We start from the raw sequence: 15568 nt of genomic DNA on the forward strand, positions 1-15568 counted from the left end.
ATTGTTTTTCTTTTTAAATTCATCGAGGAAAAATTGGTGGCTTAAGAGGGCACGGCAAAGTCGTCTGCAACGGAGGTCACAAGATATGGGGAAGAATTTTTATTAAAGAAAGGAAAGGAAGGAAAAGGCGAAAAAGGGAAAGGAAATGAAAAGAACCCACACAAGGCAACAGCACCAGCCATCAAGCGCACGGAGAGAGAAATTGAGATCACAAGATTGGAAAAGGAGGCATCTTTGATCCGAAAGGAGACGTCTTTCAGCGGAAACCCACTCTTCGCCACCCGTAGATTTCGTCAAGACCCTCGCTTTACTTCCGCCGCTGCCGCCAGGAGCTGCCTTGGGGAATGGAGATCCCCGCGGAGGAGCTGCTGAAGAAGATCCAGGAGCTGGAGGCCGGCCACGCCCATCTGAAGCAGGAGATGTCCAAGTTGGCGCTCGCGGAAGGCGGCGTGCGCCGATCGGACCGCGGCCGGTCCCACTCGGTCTCGCCGCAGCGGACGGTGCCGCCGCCGCGGAGGAGGAATAGCGGAATCGGCATCGAGGGTTCCGCGGCGGGCTGGGCGAGGGGATCCAGTTCCTTTGGGAACTCCTCGAGGCTGCAGCGGGAGAGTCGGGGGCCGAGCTGTTCCACCGGTGGCGGTCCGGCTGGGGTCAGGCTGTCGGAGAGGCAGTACTTAAACATTTTGCAGTCGATGGGGCAGTCTGTTCATATTTTCGATCTTCAGGGCCGGATAATCTATTGGTCGGTTGACCTTTGCCTTTACTCTTTCTTGGCTCCGTTTTTCTCTTACCAATAACGTTTTTTTTTTGGTTTCTTCTTGAATCATCACTCATGAGTGTTCATATTGAACCGACATCGCTTGTATCATTTTCTGAGGTTAAGTGCTTCTGAATCCCTAAGATTTTAGGGAGTTGCATGATGAATAATAGCTATATCGACTGTGTGTAATGCATTGCCTTTACTCATTGTATATATATGTATATATTTTATCGATTTTGACAATTGGACTATGCAAAAGAGGAACACTGTACTAACATGCTTTGCTACTTATGTGTATATGGTTTATTCAACTAGAAGTTCGAAGACTACAAGGTGATAAGAATATACTATCTTGATTATTCAGTGCCACATCTGTTCTTCTTATGATGTTAACTCACGAATACAAGGTTCAAATGCTGAAATGCTAATTCAAGTCCATCTTCTTTATTCATATTCCATTATTCCTTGTTTCTTTTTATCAAAGCTTCCTTGTGATTGAGCTCCTGGTAGCATTTAACTTTGTTTTCCAGTGTCTTACAGTTTATCTGATTCCAAAGTATTCTTCTGCCTGATTCTTGTATTTATACCAATACAACACAGTGCAGTGCTTTTGGTTTCTCAGTTTTAGTTTGGAGCCTTTTCCAGTTTGCTGATGAAGAGTATCACGGATAATATTGTCTGATTTTGTAGGAACCGGTCAGCAGAAGAACTTTATGGCTACACTGCATCTGAAGCACTTGGTCAGAATGCTATTGAGCTACTTGTTGATGCTCATGATTTCAACATTGCTAGGAACATAGTTCAGCGTGTAAACATGGGGCAGAGCTGGAAAGGAAAGTTCCCTGTGAAGAACAAACTCGGAGAACAATTTCTAACTATTTCCACAAACACCCCCTTTTACGATGATGATGGTAGCTTGGTCGGTGTTATTTGTGTTTCAAGTGATTCTCGATCTTTTCAGGATTCAACATATCCTTCAACCTTTAGCAATTCAAAAGCTTCTATCAGTGGCACTGCAAGAAAAAGTGATATTCATAATGGTGGTTTGGACCCTCAACAACCCCTCCAAGTTGCAATTGCATCCAAAATTACCAATCTGGTAAGTTAGCTCTTGCTGATCTCCATAAATGATCAACCTAAAGAATGCTATGGACTTGTAGGTTGCTGAAGAACTTGGGAGTGTTCTTCGAATAACTTAGTTTGGCATCTGTTATTAATTTATTTCCTAGTTTATTCTTTCTTGATTTTTAGAATGCCACGACAGGCTTCTAAAGTAACAAATAAAGTTCGTTCTCGAATGAAGCAAGGCGAAAATAATATGGAACGTGAAATTGCAACCAAGGATAGCCAGTGTTCTGATCGTGACACAATGTCAACAGACCATAAGGAAGATGGTGTTTCGAGTGGTGCTAGCACTCCAAGAGGAGAGGTACTACCATGTGACTTTGGAGAGACTTCCGCTGTCATAGAGGAAAAGTCTCCTGGCAAATCATCCAAGGTGAATAATGATGAAGATGAAGGAAAAGCTGGCATCTACAAGATTATAAGCAAGACAGAGGCATTATTTGCCAATAAGAGTATATTATGGCCATGGAAGGGAAATGAGCAGGATGCTACTAATTCAAAGACCCGCTTTGTCTGGCCATGGTTGCATAGCAATCAAGAAAATGCATACAATCACTCTAAAGCTTCTGAGTCTTGTATGAAATTAGAAAGTCAAATGACTGAAAACTATCGGACAGGAAATAATGAAGCTTCAGGATCTTGGTCTTCTCTTAATGTCAATAGCACAAGTAGCATTAGTAGCTGTGGGAGCACCAGCAGCAGTGCCCTCCACAAAGTGGATACAGATACAGACTGCTTAGATTATGAGATCTTATGGGAAGATCTTACAATTGGTGAACAAATAGGTCAAGGTAGTCCTCTTCTCATGTTAATATGATAAACTGTATCATATAACAAAATATACATGTTGATAAGAAAATACCTAAACTGATTTTCTTCCTTTTTATATTGCAACTTGTAAGTATTGCTATCATATCACCTTGGCCCACAACTTTTCTTCTTTTTACAATGCCTTAAAGATTCCATGCATGTGTTTTGCTAACATCTCTAGAGGTAGTTACAGGAAATTTTCTGATTGTCATATTGGTAAAAATTCATTAGCAATTCTGTTGGATGTGCCAATCAGTGGATTGTTAAGACACTACTGTCAACCTTGCATTCTGATTATCAAATTACTTCTCATGCCTATGTTTTGATAATATTGCAAAATCGGATTTTTGGTAGTTTTAAAACTAAGGTTTTTCTCTTCATGGTATTATATTATTAAATCATCAATATATATGGATTTTGCATGTTTATCATAGTTTTTTTAATCATTATCAAATTTTAGACCTTAATTCTTACTATTTTATGGATTCAATTTTATGTATTTGACCTGTTATTGTTTCTACAGTATGGAAGAATTAATGCAAGACAATAAGTGAAACCTAACCAGAAGCTTGCATTCTGCTTTTACAATTCACAACATCAATCAGCTATTGTATTGCTACTATTATGTTAGATGTAATATCATCATCTCTGTTGGACAACTATACAACTGTCGACGAACTCTATTGCTCTTAATTGGGTCATTCTAAAAGCATTCTAAGCGACTCTCCTTTTTGAAATCTTCATGTAGGCAATACTTTTAATGGACAATGAGAACAACAATCTGATCAGGAAAACTTGGCAGTCACGTCTTAGTTTCTTTCTTTCATTTTTATTTATTTATTATTTATTTTTTTGGTCTATGACATCATGTAGCTAGTTGTGTTCATTTTCAGACACTACCTTAGCTAACTATGCTGAGATTAATTTGTCAAAAGTTTGGCTCTAGTGCATTCTTGTCATGGAGTGTATTTGGTGGTATATATTTTGTGTTTCTTCATGTGAAGAAACTCTTTTATTCATGTGATGACTGAGAATGAAGAAATTTGACTTTTCATGGAATTGCATTTCTGTCACCAGTAGTTGTAGACTTACAAATTGACTTTTCAGGATGCCTATGCTAAAGAACAGTTATCCAATTTATCATGGCCCATACCTAATAAGTAATTTTTAAAAAAATGAACATTGATTTTTATTGTTTTATTTTATTTTTTTTGTCCCAAACCACTCTTTTAGCACCAGCCTTATCATCATGACCTTTTGTTGAACTCAGGATTTTGCCTGAATGATCTAATCTGTAAGATAATTCTCTCATCAGCATAGTTGATGATGAGATTCTGTTTCTCACAGTAATTTTTTTTCTGCTCCTCCAGGTTCTTGTGGAACTGTATATCATGCTTTATGGTATGGCTCGGTAAGATTCTCTTGTGTTTGTTTACTCTATGCCAAAAATGAATATGCAACTTGCTATTTTTTTCACCAATTTTAGGAAGGGTTAGCTATTTGGATATAGTGAAGTTTAATTTTCTACTCTGTTCAAGTTAGGCAAAAGAATGTTGCACTCATAGTATTGCCGACATTTTCATAACTACATTATATGATTATTAGAGGGAACCAAAATGTTGTTGTATGCGCAGATAATCATTTTTTTTATAAATTACTGGGACACTGTAGTTTAATCCCACATCAAGGTTGTGTGCTAATTTGGGATAGCTATAAGGCCAAAATGAGTCTGTGACGTTCACTTGGGCTAGTGGCTTAGACTTATCACATCAATGAGACAATTTTGACAAATACTATGACAGCATGCTTATGTTTGGTGGGGTGATTCAATTGGAAAGGGATATCTAGAAAGGTTGAGCCACCTTTGGCCTGTACATGTCATTGGATGAGAACTTTGAGTCTTGACAAAGATGTCAAGCCTTGAGTGAGGGACAATGTCACACCTTATTTTAGTCTCACCACGCAAGTGTTTGGCTAATCAAGGGATAAGACAACTATGAGTACTATTGTCAACTTAATTGAAGCATTTTGGCTAGTAGTTTAGATTTAAAAAGTTTATGAGAGAATTTCTCATTCAGGCTGGGATACGATAATTGTTGTACTGTCCCCCCTACTATAGAGCTTTCATCTTCTCTTTACTAGATGACGAGTTAAATATTGTTTTGTTGGTTCCAGGATGTGGCAGTTAAAGTATTTTCAAAGCAGGAATACACGGATGATGTGATACTTTCCTTTAGGCAAGAGGTAATGATCAATATTAGCTCTTTGCATGTATCTTGTAAAACAATATTCTGGTACTTGCTCTTATGTGGTATACTGAGAAGCAAGCTATATTCCTGTTAAGTTAAAATGGCGGTTTATTGTTTGCTCTTAGTATCTACGGAATGATTATCAAAATTGATATGTGGAATGATATAAATAATGATTTTAATTGTTTTCCTTACTATTCTTTTGTCTGTTGAGTTTTTTCTAAACCAGATTCTTGTATGTCATGAGTAGCCAGCTTTGTTATGTTTAGTTCTTTATAAAGTTACATAGTTTGTGTTAAAATGAACTGCACCAGCATGTCTTGGCAGTTATACTGAAAATAGATAGCCGTGTTCTTTATTGGTGGTCAACTGTCAAAGCCTAAGAGTTGATAAACAGTGAGCCATTAACAAACACTCTTTATCCCTGTGAATTTACCATGTGCAATCCATTGAGGTAAAATGAAGATGCTATGGGTCAACATTTGTCTGCTTGCTCATCAGTTGCATATACTGCAATATGCTTTTGATGTTTCTTTGTGAGATTATTTAAAATTGATTGTTTTTTGACGAGGAGAGATAAACCAAGTGGAGTGAAGGTCTTATGCATCATCCATTGCCGTAGTTGGGAGAGACATTGGGTCAAAATTTGCTGATTTGCCCGCTCTTGGCATATGCAATTACATTTTCTTTTCCTTTCATTTTTCATCCTGCATTTTCATTCCATAAGTGTAAAATTGAACAAAAGGTCTGATACTAATGAGAAGATTGACTAGCTCTGCTGTTGAAGTTGCCTGAAGATATTAAAATGGCAATCATTTGTCATTATTCAAATAAAATTTAGTTGGCTAACATTTTATTTTTATTTTTTTTAGGGGGGGGGGGGGATGTCTTTTTCGTTTTATACACTTAAATTTCAATTGGATCTTTGTATGTTTCAAGACATGGTAGAATTATGTCTTAGATGGTTTTAGTGACAAACCTAAATCATCTGTGATTTCACCATCCATATAGTTTGGCAAAGTTTTTACTAAATTTGTTACTGAATATTACACATTCTTATAACCTTAACATTGGTTTTCCTTGCAAGGTGTCACTGATGAAGAGGCTGCGGCATCCAAATATACTACTTTTCATGGGTGCAGTAACCTGTTCTCAACGTCTTTGCATTGTGACAGAATTTCTTCCTCGGTTGGTTCTTATATTTCTACATCAGTATTGGCATAATTTTCATAGATTTTTATTTCTCTCAACATAAGCTAGTTGTTAAGAAGGCACTGCTTATCAAGAATCAGCCTATCTTCTAGGACTAGAATCACTCGACAACACCATATCTGTCTCCAAGATTTAAAACACCACTATTGAAGTCAGGTTCCTTGACTAGGGATGACCCTTAGTGGTCCCAGTCTGTGTCAACACTGATACAGGTCAGCACAGAACAATTCTACAACATAGGGCTGGCAATGGGACAAGTGTCTTTTGGCATTCGTGACTTTTTTTTTTCTTCTTATCCTGAAATTTGAAATAATTATATGCTTGCATAGATATCAAGTAAAGTTTCACTGTATTATGCTGCAGTTCTCTTGGTATTGCATTAGGTGGTGTTGAATATCACTTTGTATTTCTAGCTATAGGCAGAATCCAAATTGATTTTGGCTTTGGCTATTGTATGACTCAGTTTCAGGATTTGGATCAAAGTTTTAAAATCTGAACCAGGTACCAATTCATGGAGACAAGCTTGGAGTGAGGTTTTGGTTATTGTGGACTCTGGAGAAGGAGATTGAGGTGGAAGAGAATAGGAAAAGGCATGGAGGATGGTAGGAGGAAAAGGAAGATAGAGCAGAGGAAGAAATCAATATGGAGAATGAGGGACAGGAGAAGAGAGAACAAGAAGGAACTAAGAGGGCAAAGAGAAACAGACAGGAGAGGAGAGTTTGCACTTTGTATGGGTTTGGGAAAGAGAAGAGAGAGAGAGAGAGAGAGAGAGAGATGAAATATGAAGAAAGAAGAGGAATATGAGTAGAGGGAAAAAGAAGAGAGAAAGAGGGAGGGAGGGAGAGCCAGAAAGGATTAGAGAAACAGTGAGGAGAGAAAGTTGAAGAGTGGTGGGAGGTGGTGCGATAGATTTGTTTAGGGTCTTCTGAAAAAACATTATGCTGCTTACTTAGTGTTTTATTAAAAATTCACCTCTATGTGGTGAATCATAGACTTTCAGGTCTGATTAGATCATCGTCCTGGTTGGATCCGATTTGCTCATCCCTACCTCTAGGCTATTTAATAACTGGTTAAATTGCTTTTCGAACAATAAGCAAAATTTCATTGCTATTTTAAAATTGTACATATGAAAGCTTGCATAAGACATGGTCAATAAAATACTTTGTATGTCCCAATCCCCAACTATTCAGTGTTGTCTATCAGGATCTTATATGTCTTCATCTTTAGATTTTCCTTTTCTACATTCACGAAACATACTGTTGAATCAATATTGATAATTTTGAGAATTAACAGTAACACTTAAAAATATAATTTATATCTGCTGCATGATGAATTTAATTGCTATAAAGTTGAGTATAGGTGCCTATGGCTATAAAATTTGTCCAAAAATGATATAATTAGTTTGATTTGGGTGCTGGAGTTTATTATGGAGGGTAAATACAGAAAGTGAATCACTGAGGGGATTGTATAAGCAATCTAATGACTTTGAACAGGGAATATCATGTGTACAATGCAGTTTACCTTTGAACACACGTGGCTGCATATGAATCTGCATGAACCACTTTTTTAAAAAAATGCTGGAAGTTCAAATTATAAAGAGCCATCCTTTTCCAATTTTAGTCGAGTATAGGTGCCTATGGCTATAAAATTTGTCCAAAAATGATATAATTAGTTTGATTTGGGTGCTGGAGTTTATTATGGAGGGTAAATACAGACAGTGAATCACTGAGGGGATTGTCTAATCTATCTACTGACTTCGAACCGGGAATATCATGTGTACAATGCAGTTTACCTTTGAACACACGTGGCTGCATATGAATCTGCATGAACCACTTTTTTAAAAAAATGTTGGAGGTTCAAATTATAAAGAGCCATCCTTGCAGTTTTCCTATTTTAAATTTGTTATGTATAAATGTATAATCCATTTCCATTTTCTTTTGAGACATCTGTTTTCTTTAGCTTGGAGAAAGCTATTGGCATAACAGATGAACTTATAACTATTTATCCATTTTTGTCCTACCTGAAATGCAGTGGGAGTTTATTTCGTCTGCTGCAAAGAAGCAATGCAAGGATGGACTGGAGACGACGCAATCACATGGCTCTAGATATTGTAAGAATAGTTCCTCCAACTAAAATGTGCATATTTAGTTCATGTTCCTTTTTTTAATCTGTCTAAATATTTCATGAAATTGTATAATATGCAGCACCGTGGTGCTTTTTTACTGTACACAGGATGTTGATTGTCCACAAAATGAATTTAGGAGAGAAATGTACTATACAAGCATTATGCCTGATCCAGTAACCAATGGTTCATAAGAATCCATATGGTTTAGAGTGAGATCAAAATTAGCAAAGGATCTTTTTAAGGCAACATTTGAATTGGGTATCTCAGATACTACAAGAGAAAAGAAAACTAGGATACTGAATTGTAAGAATTTCTGGACTTCCAGGTGGATACTGAAGTAGACAGACAGTTAATTACGGAAATTCCACTTCACTTTGAAAGATGCTGTAGGGGTTAAAGAGATTAATTAAATTTATAACTCAAAAATACCATCACATGTTTTTTGTTTCTATTTTTGTAGATTTTTTTTATGTTGTAAGTGCCTCTGATGCAGATCAGTCTTTTTTTTAAAAAATAATTTTCTTATTTTTTTATCTTTTGGTAGGCAAGGGGAATGAATTATCTTCACCATTCCAACCCTCCTATCATCCATCGCGATTTGAAGTCATCAAATTTGTTGGTCGACAAGAATTGGACTGTGAAGGTGGGAAGTAAGTATGCATATGAAAAAAATTATATAGAGAAATAACCTTTGTGAGCTTTGATCAAACAGGTTGGTGATTTTGGTCTTTCACGTTTAAAGCATGAAACTTATTTGACAACCAAAACTGGGAAAGGAACGGTAATTTTAGATGCTCCTTTGATGACCTTATTGGTTTTTGATGGCTTCTGAAATCTGATTCAGATGTTTGCCTTCCTCGTTTCAGCCACAATGGATGGCTCCAGAAGTTCTTCGAAATGAACCTTCAGACGAAAAGTATGTTAGTTTATGACAGTTTAGGACATAATTTGCATTTGCATTTTATTGTTGCATGAATGGATAAAAAGTGTCACCTTCCTGTGGTTTGTGCGGTAATAGGTCAGATGTTTATAGCTTCGGGGTGATACTATGGGAACTTGTCACCGAGAAAATCCCTTGGGAGAATCTCAATTCAGTGCAGGTAATTACCACTTCATTGAAGAATGTAAAATAATGTTTTCCATTTGGTGATGCTCGACACAAGTAATAAAAAGTTATTTATGAACAACATGCAAAGAAATCTTAGTTGGCAGGGTGAAAATTTTCAAGTATATTGGTTTGCCAATTGTTAAGTCTACCTGATAAGTCACAACAGTTGCTATCATCTAAACATACATTTCTGGCTGATATTAAGCAAGAAGAATGAACTTGATTGGTTTTCGCTGCCACTGTTTCCGCTCGCTTATTAAATTTACTTGGATTGGGTTCCTGTTTCCACAATTCTAAAAATGTTCATTTTATCCAGGTTATTGCAGCTGTAGGATTTATGAATCAGAGGTTGGATTTACCAGGAGATCTGGACCCACAATGGCTTTCCATCATCAAAAGTTGTTGGCATAGGTTATTTCTTCATCTGATAACTATTAACCCTTTTTTTCCCTTCTTTTGTTGACCTTTTTCCTCGGCACAGTGAACCGAAATCACGACCAACCTTCCAAGAACTTGTGGAAAGGTTCAAAGACATGCAAAAACAACATGCGATGCAGTCTCACTTGCAACGTGCTTCAGCTGGCGAAAATGCACCACTCGCCGCAAGAGTAGGCTCTCAAGAGAGAAATGAGCCTGATTGATCGATGACCATCAAGCACTTTTTGTCCAACCTCATTCCAGTATCCAAGTTGTCTCTTAGGAGCACAGTTTGTTTGCCCTTGCAATTAGTGACAGCTTCATACAATCAAAGAATGTAGCTAGCTACAAATTGCTCTCGTTGCAGAAATGCTTCTGATTTCTGTCTGAGGTTCTCGTAAACGAAAGAAGATCTGCATCAATGGGGACTGAGGCCGTGACAAGATCAGGGGGAAAATGTGAGTTCTTAGGGCATGCGATGTGAAATCAAAGCTCCATCAGGTCGTGCAACTGCTGTGTTCTTTTCACCGGAAAAAGGGTTCATTGGTTTCGTTGTACATACAGAATTGCGAATGCATCTCTTTGCAGTTGTTAATCCTTGCACTTGGTATCTTTTGGTTTTCACTTGAATGAAGTTTGTGTTTACTGATATGAACAGTGGATCAACCCATTTTATGTCAATCTGATCTTCTTTTTGCTTAAATGGAAATTTTATTACTTAATTTTTTAGACATGCTCATCTCATTTCATGAAAAATGATTCGAAGGAAAGAAAGAAAGTTGGTTTGTAGAAGGCTGAACGCAAAATATTTTTCTTTCTTTTTGGGCATGGAGGATTTTTAGTTTACTTAAATGTTGACTACTCTATTATTGTATCTTTTGTTCCTACTGGTTTAAACTGCTTCAAGAGGTTAGAGTGTCTTCACTTTTGCTATTCGCTTGAGAGACGTGCAATGATTGCTTGGATAAAGTTAGGGTTGTTCATAAGTTGAAAACTTTTGCATGCTCTTAATTTATACTGTGTTTACACTTCAACCACCCTTTCTAATTTTCCTACAACATTTAGGGAGAGAATAAAAAAGGGGCCATTTTCTCTCCCATCTCCCTTTTTCATTCATTCAGGTATAATAGTTCTAAGATATCTCTATCTCTATTTTTGTAATAAAGGAAACTTCTGTTTATTAGTCAATTTGTTCATTGTATTTCCTGCAAAAACTGTCATTTAAAAATATATATATATACTCTTAGTAAAAGGTAATTGAAAATACTGATCAAGCAGTGATTCTTACATGTATACATGCATAAGGACCAGAAAATTACCAAGCAATCACATTTTTTGTAAAAACAAAAATTAAAGCTTAAATTCTGAATGGATGCGGCAAGTCAAGTCATATTCACCATCAAAATCTCTTGGTTTGATCTTTGATCAGGATCACAGAAGCATTGGCCAGGTGTATATTGAAGGAATGCTAACTAACCGGGTGTGAATATTTGAGCCTCTTCTCTATCCTGGCTTGCTAGCATCATAAAGATGGCCGGCAGGTTAGCGCTGTGAGATCTTTCTCTGATACTCTTTGACAACTATGGCGAATCTTTGTAAGCCTTGTTCAAGCAATCCTTCCATGAATGGCTGAATCACCTGGACATTCAATAGGTTTTGATTGTCAGGGAGAGATTAACAGCACATTACAGCTATCCAGGTTTGCAATACATACCGCTGCAACTGGAATCATAATTTCAGGAATCTCATATGAGACTGTCAACTGAATTAGAAATGAAGCAAAGTGACAACTAAATAGTAGGAGGAAAAGAGAAGAAAACAATAAAAATATTAATAATAAATAAATAGGGTATACTTGTAGTTTGCAGGTGGATGGACCTTTGGGGAAAAATCTGACTGCACCTCTGCAAGATTGAGAAGTGGGAGATCAACATTTTAATAAGTAAAATGTTGGAGTGATTACTCAACCTAGCTTCCTAGGTGAAACAGCCACTAAACAAGAGACCAAAATGAACAAAAGTTTCCCTTTAATCTTCAATATTGAAGATAATGCTCATGAATCATAGTTATGTATAGCTAAAATTGATCAGAAGTGGCCATAGAGCAGATAAGAAAAATAGTTGTGTGATTCTTCTGCTGTGTCTAGAATAGAATCATGAGCAAAATTTACTCGTACAAGAGGAGTTCTTGCAATACAATGTTTCATCACATGATGCTCACATCACAATGGAGTACACAAAGACCATTACAATTGGAAAGGATGTGACGATGTGGCACAAGATAAAACTGAGATACAGAAAAAGGCAAAATTATTTTGAAAAATTAATCAAATGAAACAGTGTTGTAGATTTGTGGCTTCATAGGGTCTCATGTGAATGCCCAACCATTTGAGGTTCAACTACATGACTGTTATGCTGCAATTGAACAACAATGCATGTTCATATTGCTAGTAGTTTCTTGCTATTGTACAGAATACTAAGAAGAGCCAACTAGATTGTTAAACCATATGACTGCATTAAGTATTAGGAAATTCTGACATTTGGATAGACAGTGCAATATTAGTACGTACTCCATGTCATATCATATAACTGAATGATTGCCCTACCTATTCGGAAGACCTTCTAAAGATCGCCAGTGTATCTTCTGATTAGGAATAGGCTGCAACACAAGAAATGGATGTATTGAATTTTTGAACCAATACAGACTATCATTTGTTGTTTCAGATGATGAAGTTGATTGGATGCTTACATGCAAATTTCGAGCGAGCCAAGAAAATTCAACATCACGGTAGCATTATACTTAGTGACCAAATAAGATCAGGCTTATTGCTTATAAAGTGATTAGGTTAGGAAGTTGTGGCTAAAGTTATACTACGATACAAGATATTGGTAATAAAATACTAGTCATATTGGAACAAAAATTAAACAGTGCCAGAAAGAAAGATGCTAGATCAGCAGGGCAACTGAGTATCCACTCCGAAGATGCTTCATTCTCCTTAAAGTAGATTTCTTATATATAAGCAACAATACTAAGAAAATGAAAAAAATGCATTTTACTATATTTCCAACAAATATCTTCTAAATGCTCTAACTTCTACCTTACTTCAATGTGAAATCTCAAAGTTCATAGTAATCTTAATCTATAATGAGATAAGAAAGATTGGTCCGGCATGATAAAACTACTTTGTCAAAGATGCAAATTGCAAGAATCAAGTTCTATACAAAGCCCATTGCTCAATAGACAAAGCAACTTAGACCAAATAAATATGAGTTAAACCCATTGAGCTGTGGTGCTGCAAGATATTAACAAGCACCTTCACAGAAGAAATAAAGGGCATCCATTTTGGAATTGCCTCGCAGTCAGAATAACAGTCATAAGCTACTGAACATGGGACAGCAATTTCAATCTCAGAGCTGCACCCATACAAGCATTGAGTTACTTCACAAAATCACACAATGTCTGAGCTAAAAAATTTGAAGTTCATCAATAATCAAACAACAACCAGAAGCGGGAAATCAAAATTCCAAAAGGCCAACAGCCATTCTGAAAGTAACTGAAAACTGATAAAAGTTCAGATAGTTATAGATGAGAAATTTTGGGGGCACTCGTCTAAAGATCGTATTCTCCATGACTAAAAAGTTATCATGGGAACTATCTGAAGTGATGCAAAAGTGCATTATACCGAAAAGTATATGGAGGCTTGTGAAGTCCTGTTAATTGTAGAAACTCATGAATATTGTATACAGGTGTGACTCAAAACCTGAGTAAATTCTTTGTCATTATTGCTAACCAAGAAAAGTGTGGTTGTTTACAGACGTGCTTCAAGTTCAAACAAAATTCATGTCTGACCATGAAGATGTCAAATTTCTCAACGAGAAATAAACATCAGAAAAGAGTACGAAGGGAGGGAAACATCGAGTGGTTCAAGCTAAATCGTAGGGTTTCAAGAGAAACACAGTGTAACCCTAGGCCGTAGATAGTCCACCATTAAGCTCGGTATAAAGACGACCTCCATTCTCGACGCCTACTTCTAATTAGCAGGCTATAGCAACCAATAAGAGACAACGCGGAGAAGGGGGAAAGGGCCAAATACCCGCAGTCCTGCCATTCCATGGTAGGCAAGAAAGGTCTGCACTTGGGGAATGGCTTCCTCCTCAAAGGACGCGAAGGAGGGATTCTGAGGGAGAGGGGATTCGGGCGAGGCCTGAGTCTGCCGACACAGAAGGAAGAGAGGGCGTCCAAGGCGTCTCCTTTCCTATGGTGCGCCAGACCGGGGCTTAGCCCTAGGTAGCCACGAGCTGCGGAAGCCATTGGAGCAGCGAGCTCAGCCATGGCTCCCTCCACGGAGACGACGCTGCGTCGGCTTCCACTCCTTCGGCGTGGTTTATCTTTAATTTTAATTTTATTTTTATTTTTTTAAAATACTAAGTGGTGTTCCTGGGAATGGGGATTTTAATTTTATTTTTATTTTTTTAAAATACTAATTGGTGTTCTTGGTAATGGGGATTTTAATTTTAATTTTATTTATATTACTTTTGGTAAAGGTATAATCGAGCCGAGCCAAGCCAAACTTTTGAAAGTTTGAACTTGGCTCGTTTATAATTGTGCCGAGCTTGAGCTTTATTTAACGAATGTATTCATGGCTCACGAGCTTATTCGAGCTTTTATCGAACCTAAACAAGCTTAATAAATATAAATAATAAATTTAAATATTTATTAAAAACTAAATTATATATTTAGAGAAAATTATAATATTATTATTAAAATTGATAATTTTATTCTAATAAATAAATTTAATATATTTGTCTATATTTTTCATAAGTAGAGTGTAAAATCTACAAATTCAATATTGATCTTGTCCGAGAGTCGAGTAGACAGACGCTGAGGATGTGGCGCTCTCCGCTAATTCCGTGTACACTCTAGGCTGACGTGGACTCCGGTGAACCTGCAGCAAAATCGAGCCGGGGAGGGGATTGTAGGGTTTTTTGGGCCGCGAAAATCGCTTTTTCGCGTTGCGGAAACCCCGAATCACCCTAGCTAACGGATCTCGTGCGAAGAAAAGATTTCAAAACAAAATTACGAGTACGAGTTCCTACTTAGATCTACTCCTAGATCTACATGAAATGAGTTATACCTTTGAAGCGAAGCCCTTCGCGTTCCCGCTCGTCCAAACGGTGCCGGATCTCAAGAGTATCAAGATAGATACTCCTCTAGAAGTATCCACACGGACTCGTAGGTGGAGAAAAACACACAAAGAGGTGTGCTAGCACCTATGTGTGGTTCGGCCAAGTTGAGGAGGAGAGGGAGAGGAAGAGAGCTCCAAGAGGAAGAAGAAGGAAAAATGCACTTGAATGAGGAAAATCAATTTGATTCCCATTCAAAAGTGGCCGGCCACTTTCAAGTTGTGTAACTCCCAAAAATTGCATTAAGTGCAATTAATGTGAAGCTATTAAAGAAAATGGATTTGTAACTTCCATGAGGTGGCACCCATGATGATGTGGAGTAACATCATTGGTCCACATCAATGCCAACTCACCAATAAGGTGGTATAAAGTCAAGTCAAACTTGACTTTTATCTTCCTCTCAAGTCAAGTCAAACTTGACCAAATCTCTTCCATGGTTGATCGAATCCAACCATTTGATTCAAGCCAACTTAATATAATGAATCTAATTCATTTAATTAAATTGATTCAATGAGTCATAATCTAAATTAGACTCATTGAACACATGAATCAACTTGAGTCAAACTCAAGTTAACCCAA

General features: G+C 37.2%; 2 protein-coding genes across 2 annotated transcripts; one reads left to right on the forward strand and one right to left on the reverse strand.

Moving 5' to 3' along the window:
- The first annotated feature begins 127 nt into the window (after window positions 1-127).
- Window positions 128-10528, forward strand: LOC122024122 (RGS domain-containing serine/threonine-protein kinase A-like). Its single transcript, XM_042582676.1, has 13 exons — window positions 128-742; window positions 1451-1859; window positions 2025-2676; window positions 4066-4106; window positions 4871-4939; window positions 6032-6132; window positions 8188-8266; window positions 8826-8924; window positions 8994-9062; window positions 9148-9197; window positions 9300-9381; window positions 9706-9800; window positions 9871-10528. Exons 1-13 carry the CDS (start codon window positions 345-347, stop codon window positions 10028-10030), a joined length of 2304 nt encoding a protein of 767 aa, XP_042438610.1. The 5' UTR covers window positions 128-344; the 3' UTR covers window positions 10031-10528.
- A 495-nt stretch (window positions 10529-11023) lies between these two features.
- LOC121997772 lies at window positions 11024-14192 on the reverse strand. The gene is made up of 7 exons (XM_042552397.1): window positions 13900-14192; window positions 13063-13219; window positions 12555-12593; window positions 12412-12464; window positions 11662-11710; window positions 11521-11568; window positions 11024-11444 (listed from the first exon to the last, which is right to left on the reverse strand). The coding sequence occupies exons 1-7, from the start codon at window positions 14136-14138 to the stop codon at window positions 11349-11351; spliced, it is 681 nt and encodes a 226-aa protein (XP_042408331.1). The 5' UTR covers window positions 14139-14192; the 3' UTR covers window positions 11024-11348.
- Between the last annotated feature and the right edge of the window lie 1376 nt (window positions 14193-15568).

This window comes from Zingiber officinale, chromosome 1A, assembly GCF_018446385.1.
Source record: "Zingiber officinale cultivar Zhangliang chromosome 1A, Zo_v1.1, whole genome shotgun sequence".
Classification (NCBI taxonomy): domain Eukaryota; kingdom Viridiplantae; phylum Streptophyta; class Magnoliopsida; order Zingiberales; family Zingiberaceae; genus Zingiber; species Zingiber officinale.